At 31.0% G+C, this 9,002-nt stretch overlaps 1 protein-coding gene across 2 annotated transcripts; it reads right to left on the bottom strand.

The window, feature by feature from the left end:
* Positions 1-4,417: 4,417 nt before the first annotated feature.
* Positions 4,418-7,973, bottom strand: LOC132902239 (uncharacterized). 2 transcript variants are annotated; one of them, XM_060946532.1, is made up of 3 exons: positions 7,537-7,973; positions 7,110-7,307; positions 4,418-5,993 (listed from the first exon to the last, which is right to left on the bottom strand). In XM_060946532.1, exons 2-3 carry the CDS (start codon positions 7,302-7,304, stop codon positions 4,794-4,796), a joined length of 1,395 nt encoding a protein of 464 aa, XP_060802515.1. In that variant the 5' UTR covers positions 7,305-7,307; positions 7,537-7,973; the 3' UTR covers positions 4,418-4,793. The 2 variants fall into 2 exon arrangements, with proteins under 2 accessions (XP_060802515.1, XP_060802510.1); XM_060946527.1 differs by having other exon boundaries at positions 7,110-7,973.
* Positions 7,974-9,002: the final 1,029 nt, after the last annotated feature.

Raw genomic sequence — 9,002 nt, 5'->3', positions numbered from 1 at the left:
CAGGCCTCTTTTCCGGAGTAGTAGGCAGAGGCATATTTACATTTATGCTTTTAAGTTGCAGTATGTCGCTAATACTGTTAAATCTGTGTATAACATGATAACTAAAACAAATTATTATTAAAACTCGTTTAGCGTCAAAAAATTAAAGGAAATAATTTAAAATAATGTGTATCATACAGACAAATCGAAGACTTCAAAATAGAAAATTATATTTGACGTGAAAAATAAAATATAAAAAGAAACTTATATAGTAATACTAGAAATACTAGAGGCCGCCCGCGACTTCGTCCGCGTGGAAACCCTATTAATCCTGTGGGAACTCTGGGATAAAAAGTAGCCTATGTGTTATTCTGGGTCTTTAGCTACCCACATACTAAATTTCATTGTAATCGGTTCAGTAGTTTTTACGTGAAAGAGTAGGTAACAATCATCCATACTGACATCCTGACATACTCACAAACTTTCGCATTTATAATATTAGTAGGATGAACTAGGACAAAATAACAGATTACTTTTATTAGGTATGGTCACGTCTATATCCCTTGCAGGGTAGACAAAGCCAACAGTCTTGAAAAGACTGAATGACCAGGCCACGTTCAGCTATTTGGCTTAATGAATAGATCGCCTAAAAAAGAATCCCAAGTTTGTAAGCCTATCCTTCAGTCGCCTTTTACGACATCCATGGGAAAGAGATGGAGATGTCCTATTCTTTTTTGTATTGGTGCCGGGAACCACACGGTACGTTCGTTATTTTATAAATATGACAGGTGACACCGTACAATGAGGGCGTGCTAAAAATAATGGCGCATATCGCTGAAATGCGATATAAACATTGTTCCCGCCAAAATCTAGCCATTTCGTCTGCAAGGATGTACCGTGTCATGTAACATGACATCCTAATTTGCATTTAAAGGGTAATGGATAACCCGACGCTAAGAGCAGCTTAATTGTATGGCCTTTAGAGTTTGGTGTGTCGTTATGTGGGAGAATGTCGTTTCAAATTGAAAATTAATTCTTATATTTCAATTTTACAAGTAGAGTATCATTTTACTTTATATGAATTTCAATTCTATCAGTAAGCTAAACAGCTGAACGTGGCCTATCAGTTATTTCAAGACTGTTGGCCCTGTCTACCCCGCAACGGATATAGACGTGATTATATGTATGTAATAAGTGAAACAATTGCCAAGTTGTTGCTCTGTAAAGAGAAATTTATTTTACAGAAAACGTGTCACAAATCTGCCATACACATTTTAATAAACTTAACATATTTTAAAGAAATACAATGCAAATACTAACCTGTAAAGAGAAACAACATTTAATGCTATTGCTTCAAACAATCTTATTTATTTATAGTTTCTTATTAGTTAACTTATTAGTAAGTAATTAATCAAGTGCAATCTCCATGTTAGACAATCCAGACAAATCGTTTTGCCGTCACCACAGATAATATATGGAGAAAGCGCGGTAAATTTAAATGACGAACCAAAGAGTTTCATTTACATCTCCCCTCCCCCCCTTATAATTGCAGATAATTAGTTTTTTATTGGTATAATTTTGGTAATGTGGAAATAGTTTGATTCAATTTTTTTGTAACCTGTATCTATCTTATAAATTGAGTTTGATAATTTTTCTAATATTTTATATGGTCCAATTTTTATTTCATCTAGTTTTTTTTCTATTTAACCGGTTTCCATTTTCTACATATACTAAATCACCTACTTTTAACTGACAACTTTTCCTGTTTTTATCAAATTTTTGTTTATTGTAGTTGTGAGATTTAATAGTTCTCTCTAAAGCTATTTTTCTGTCTTGTAATAAATCACTTTGTAACTTCTTTTCTTTTAATTCATCTGGTAAGATATTAATAACTTTTCCTTCTAGTAAATATACTGGGGAGAATCCTGTAACTGTGTGTTCAGTCTCATTATATTTCTGTATACATTCATGAGCTATAGTCGTCCAAGCCATTTTATCTTTCTTTTCATTAATTTTACATCTAATTTTGTTAACTATTGTTTGATTTAAACGTTCATTTAAACCGTTGGAGAAAGGTGCATTTACTGCGGTAAAGATAATTGGTATATTTTCTTTTATTAAAAAACCTTTAAATTCTTTTGAGTTTATGCCTGGGTATTGATCAGACAGAATCATTCCAATTTTATTTTCAGGGATAACTTTTTTTACAAGCTTTATAAAGTCGTTTGCATTTTGTGTTTTAGATGTTAAAATGTAAGCATATCTGGTTAAATGGTCCACTAAAATATGTAAATATGTTTTTGTAGAGCGAGATCCACCAAATCCACCAATAGTATCTATAGAGACTATTTCAAAAGGGTAGGTGGCAGGGCCTAGATGAGACATTAATCCAAATTTAAATTTAGTTTTAGTTTTATTTTTTAAACATATTTCACAATTATCACAAATATTTTTTATATTGTTTATTAAATTTTTTGCTGTATAAAATGGTTTGATTTTATTTTCTATTTGTTTCACCCCTATATGACAGTATTCATAATGTATATTTTTAATTAATTTTTTACTAAATTCTTCAGTGAGTATAATTTTTTCTTTTTTTCCTATTCTTTTAAAGTATACTTTATTTTTTAATAATAGTTTTGTTTTATTAAGTTTTATGTTTTCATTTTCCTCTTGATCTTTTTGAATCTCTTCTAGTTTAAGAAAATTTATTATTTTTAAGACTTCATCTTGGTTAACATGTGGTTCTAACACAGGGTTTCTACTTAAACTATCTGCTTCTACATTGTCCCTTCCTGGTGAATATATAACTTCAAAATTAAATTGTGATAAGTAATATGCGAGATCTCCTAACTCTTCGTCGGTTCTTGCCTTAATATTTAGTTTTTCTAGAGGTTTATGATCTGAGAACACTTTAAATTTTTTTCCTATGAGCCAATGTTGCCAATATTTGACTGATTCTTTTATTGCTAAACATTCTAAGTAGATAGCTTTTTTCCGTTTTTGACTATCATTTAATTTTCTAGAAAAATATGCACATGGCTTCTCTTCTCCATTTTTTTGTGGTTGTTTTAATATAGCTCCAATACCTTGAATACTGGCGTCTGTATAAATATGTATAGGTAAATTTGGATCGAAGATCTCTAATATAGGTCTTAAACAAAGCATATTCTTTATTTTATCAAAAGATTCTTGACAAATTTTCGTCCAAGTAAAATTTTGGTCTTTTCTTAACAAATTGTGTAACGGTTCTAATATGATTGATATATTTGGTATGTATTTTCCATAAAAGTTAATTTTACCTAGAAACTGACGAATATTTTTTTTTTTTTTAGGAATTGGGAAATCTTTTATTGCTATTAAATTATCTTTAAGCGGCGTAATTGTATTATTTTTTATTATGTGACCTAAATATTTAACAGAATCCTGTGCAAAATTGCATTTAGAGAATTTTAATCTAAAGCCCTCTTTTGAGATTGCTTCCAGTAACAGAGATAAATGTTTCATGTGTTCCGTGAATGTCCGAGAAAAAATTAAAATATCATCGATGAAATTTACTGTAAAATCTGATAATTTGTGTTTCCTAATTATGCTACTTAATATTCTTTGAAAAATTGCAGGAGAAGTTTTTAAACCAAATGGTAAACAGGTCCATTGAAAATGATTTTCTTGAGTAACAAATGCAGTTTTTTTTCTATCTTCTACTTTTAATGGAATTGACCAAAATGCAGAATTTATGTCTAAAATTGAAAAAAATTTACAATTCCTTGTTTTTATCATTAAATCCTCTATAAGTGGAAATGGTTGCGATTGAGGAACTACTATTTTATTCAAATCACGAAAATCTATGCATAGTCTAGATTTTCTCCCCTCTTCTTTTTTATAGGCTAGTGTTACAGGGGCTGCAAAGGGACTATATGATTCTTCAATTAGTTTATTTTTTAATAATTGTGAAACTTGTAGTTCTATTTCTTTTTTATCCTCAAAATTACATCTGTATGGTCTTTTGCTACAATATGTATCTACAAGTAAATCTATATGTGCCTCATAGCCCTTCACTTTACCTACATCGTATTTATCTTTCGCAAATAACGATTTATACTTGTTAATTAATTCATCTATTTCTGATTGTTGTTGAATTTCTAAATGATCTACTGAAATGTTAAAGTTTGTAATTTCTATGTGTTCGTTAAAATTGACCTCATATTTATCATTAATTACTAAATTATCTTCCCCTATGTTTTTCCTATCATTATTTTCATTAACTAAATATTGCATGTTTTGAATTTTATTACCTGTGAAGCCAGGAATGTTTTCATTGCTTATTTTTTTCTCATTGTTTAAGAATTGTTTTATCTCCAAGTTTTCATTTTGAATTAGTTGAAAAGATCTTATGCAATCTAACCCAATCAAAAAATCGTAATCAAAATTTTGGATTTATTCCAGTCGGATACCACTATTTGTGATCCTCCTACCGTGAGTATTATTAACAATTTCTCGTCTGATCCCACTTGCAGTTTGTACGTCCCAACGGATCCTACTACATTCTTGCAAAGTTAAAAAAGGGGTATGTACAGTCAGGAAAAAAGTCATTCGTTAAAAATCAACATTCATTTATTTACAACAATTATCACAGATATCATAGAAAAATAAATCATCACAGAAAACACTTTACATTTAAATTAAAACTATCAAATATTAATTACAACGACTAGCTTCAAATCAACTTGTTATCTTAACTAAAAATATAGATAAGTCATTCATATAATCTGTATATAAAAATTTACAAAATAAGGAAATAAAATAAAAAGAAATCATAATCTTAACTTTTCCAGGCAGTGACCAACTGTGATTTTACCTGACAAAAGTTCATTAGTTACGTGTTTAAACCAGTTGTCGTTAGCAATCACTTTGGTTAGTCTTCGCTTCGGGTTCGGCAGCTCAAAATTATGCTTTTTAATGTTAACCTTTTGAAGACTGGCATCATCTTTTAAAACTTTTAAGAGTTGAAATAAATTGGGTTTCTTTGGCAGAGTACTGTTTAGTTTTTTATGCCAAGATTCTACAGCATTGGTTGTGCGGTGACGTTGATTATGAACACACCAAATGTTGACAAAATTTTCGTCTTCCAGCCATTGTGTCACCATATAATCGTTGAATTGTTGAATTTCATTAGATTCAGGACTGTCTTCCATTAAATAGCACCACCCGTCTGAGATGAATTCTCGAGGTAGCAGCGGCAGGAGAGCTGAGAGCGCTACATGTTTTCGGAGTCTCTTTTCTTTAGTTAAATTTAGCGCTTTAGCCTTCTTCCACACGTTGTGTGAAAAATGAAAGTAACATCCTTTTACTTCGACTGAAGGGAAAACTTTTGATATGGCATTCATAGCCGCTTGTTCATAATCTGTCACATATATCAACGGTTCCCAATCTGGAATATGTTCCTTTAATACTTGAAAAAGTGTTGTGTAAATTTCTTCAGTTTTTCTATTCAGCAACACGTACATTAAAGGCACTATTCTTGTGTGCTCTTCATTGCTTCCGAGATCGCCGTGTATAGAATAAAGTTGTACAAATGGTTTTGGGCAGCACTCAAAAGTTCCGTCACTAAAATAAATCTTGATATGTTTAATTTGTTCCAGGACTTCGCTATCAGCAAAAACTATAATTCGAGTTTCGGAAGATTCATTATAGTAGTCGGCAAGAACAAATTCCTTGAACTGCAAAGGAACTATAACTTCTTCAGGCAAATTGCATTGTATTTTTGTCACTCCGGCTTTCTTATTTCTGGCATTATATAAAGAAGATTTAATGTTTCCGAATGACGGAAGCTTTTTTAAGAGATCCAAGCCTGCATTTTCGAATTCTGACATAAAGTTGTTGTAAATATTGGGTATTGGTGAAAAATTCGAAGATAGAACCTTTTCTCGGCATTCATGTAATTTTTGATCTACTACATTTTTTATTTCGTCCGGCTTACATTGGTGACTTTTTTCTTTTATAATGTTGTTTTCCTGATGAAAAAAAAAACTTCAAGTTAGATTACACACTTTAATGAATAATAATAATACTGTTAGACTAATCCACACAGCGCCATCTAGCCCCAAGCTAAGCAACTAAATGCTTATGTTATGCGTGCTAGATTAACGGATATTCCTACTATTTATAATAGTTTTTTTTGTTGTATATATGTCGCAGTCATCTGGTTGAATCTACTATTTGATTGAATGACTAGCTCCTATATTGAATGACGATATTCAATTGAATGACTAAAGGACAATTCGTCAAGTCGTGTAACGTTTAACGTCTTGACTGAACGTCATTTAGCGAAGTCGTTGAATGGGATATAGCCCATTTTGTAATGTTTGGTTAGGATGACCATGAGTTCGCAACTTAAAAGTTAACCTTACTTTAAATAAAAATAAGTTAATTATAAAATATCTCGTTAAATAGAATCTGTACGACTTTGTAATATTTGATTAGGGTGAACATAAGTTCGCTAATTTCGTAAAATTAAAAAGGTAACCTTACTTTACATAACAAAAATGAGGACATGATATGTTGCAGGATAATATGGCACACCTTATTTATGATATCACAAATAAGGCACTTTAACGCTAATTTAATCGAAAAGAATTTCAATACAGTGCTTTCTGTGCAAGCTGTTTGACGCCACATTTGTTTTGGTGACTACTAGCGCTGCAGTGGGAAAAAAATGAACTAAATTTGAATCACCTGACTGATTTTACGTCCGCCCTGTTCAAAGAGCTATGTTACAATCAGCTAACTAGTTGGACGTTGAGTGACGCTTGTTCTATCAACGTTTAGCCTAGTGATTCAATTGAATATCGTCATTCAATAAAGGAGCTAGTCATTTAATCAAAAAGCAGATTCAACCAGATGACTGCGACATATACACATTATACATAGTAACACCCAGACCCATCACAGATAGTAAAATTCATCATTTCATTTTCTGCCCGGCCGGGGATCGAACCCGGGACCCGTGCATAGCAAACCCGCCATGGTGACCACTACGCTACTCAGGTCGTCAAAATGAATCAATGAATGAGCCAAAAAATTAAAGCAAGTCAGTTCGTTATTTTATGTGGATATAAAGTAGCTCATACCTTTATATTTATATATGCCGGGCACTTTTTGCGCCAATTCACGCATCTCCACGTAATACATCCACTTTTGAATGTTATTTTCTTAGTATATTGGTAACCAGCCCGCAACAAAACTGCACCACCGTTCCTCTGTATAATTGTGAACTCACCACCAGAGTTATTAGAGGTAGAGGGCTTGCTATTACCTTCTGACATTTCCTAAAACGAATAACATTTTCATTATTATACATCAATTAAAAACATAAAGTTCTAGGATAATGATGATAATAAAATTGATGTGTTGAAATAAACGTTAATCTTTTCTATAAACGAAATATAACTATTCTCTGCCATGCCTTAACTGTTCTATAACAATAAAACTTTGTAAATGAAAATAGAATTTAATAAATCTATAGCAATCGTTTAATATTACAAGATGCGTACTTACTGTCTAGTAATTCACTTCAACACGTCACGTACAATGAGATGCACATAATTTCACATTGGAAAGCAAAATGACGACTGGCAATTAGAATAAAGATAACCCCTTTCTCAAGGTCAACTAGCTCTAAGTATGAAACAATTCCTGGAAATATTAGTTATACTTGTCTCTGATTGGATGGACAAGCGCGCCTACTACGTTCGCAGGTAAAAAAGCTGCATGTATGGCTATTATTACTTTTTTTAAATTAGTATCATTATGATAGTAGAAATTATGTTACTGGCTGTACTAAAAATATGTTTAAACCACTAGTAGGATCAGAATGGAATATATAATAAATTAAAAAAAGTTGATCCCACTGGTATATTATGCAAGTGGTATCCGACGGGAATAAAAAAATAAATAAAATAATCGTGATCCCACTGGGATCAAAACTTAGTAGTATCAGACTGGAATAAATCAAATTTTGTTTATCTACCACAAAAACATTTATGTATTTCTCTAGCTGAAAAATCTTAATTTTTAATGTTACTATTCCTATAGCCTTTTTTACACCATTAATCGTTTTTAAATTTGCCTGATTATTATAGTTATTATGGATATGATAATTTTTTAAGGATAATAATCTGGAATTAATTAAACTAACATTTGATCCTGAATCATAAACTCCCAATGTTTCTAAGGAATCATTTATTAAAATTTTAATTTTGATTAATGGTGGAATTATTAGTTTTTTGGATCTACTTCATTTAAACTCATTTCCAATTCAGAATTATTAACACTTTTAATCGACTCTTTTTTATATTGATTATCATTTTTATTTCTGAACCAACATACAGACTCTGAATGATATCGAATTCCTTTCTTTTCTTTTTCACAGATTTTGCACGGTTTTTCTTTTAAAGATTTTTCTTTAATTTTATTTTCAACATGTACTTCCTTATTTACAAATTTTTTTTTATTTAGATGTTCTAACCCACGAATACTATTAAATAACTGTTCAGTTTCCTTTATATCACTTCTATCAATTTCATCAGCTATAAAATTAGGTAACCCAGTTACAATTAAATTAATTAAAGTGGTTTTATCTATTGACTTATTTGTCTCTAATAAAAGCCTCTCTTTCTTTAAAGCATATTCTAGTAGCGATCCCTGCCTATACTTAAATAAAAAAGCATATCTTACCGGCGTCCAGCCTTTGTTCATATATGTTTCACAAAAATTCTTTTTCCAAATACACCATTCAGAATTCAATGTATACTTTATAAGCATGGAACTATACCAATCTTGACAAGAATCATCTAAAAATAACCTTAACCCTTGAATTTTGTGAGTATCATCATTTATACCCATACGAGCACATTCAGTTTCGAAGATGATCATCCATTGTGTTGCACTGGACGTTTTTTGTGTAAATTTATCGATTACAAACATTTCAGATAACTTCTTTAAATTGAACAGTTTAGGCTCCT

The sequence above is a fragment of the Amyelois transitella genome, chromosome 2 (assembly GCF_032362555.1).
Source record: "Amyelois transitella isolate CPQ chromosome 2, ilAmyTran1.1, whole genome shotgun sequence".
In the NCBI taxonomy this organism is placed as follows: domain Eukaryota; kingdom Metazoa; phylum Arthropoda; class Insecta; order Lepidoptera; family Pyralidae; genus Amyelois; species Amyelois transitella.
The sequence above is the reverse complement of the archived record's forward strand: the minus strand, read 5'-3'. Positions and strand labels throughout refer to the sequence as shown.

Bases quoted from the DNA above. Each gene is read 5' to 3' on its own strand.
- LOC132902239 (XM_060946527.1), bottom strand. From the start codon at position 7,304: ATGTCAGAAGGTAATAGCAAGCCCTCTACCTCTAATAACTCTGGTGGT. The intron at 5,994-7,109 runs GTATGAGCTACT...TTTTTTCATCAG, and splicing joins CGGCATATATAAATATAAAG to GAAAACAACATTATAAAAGA.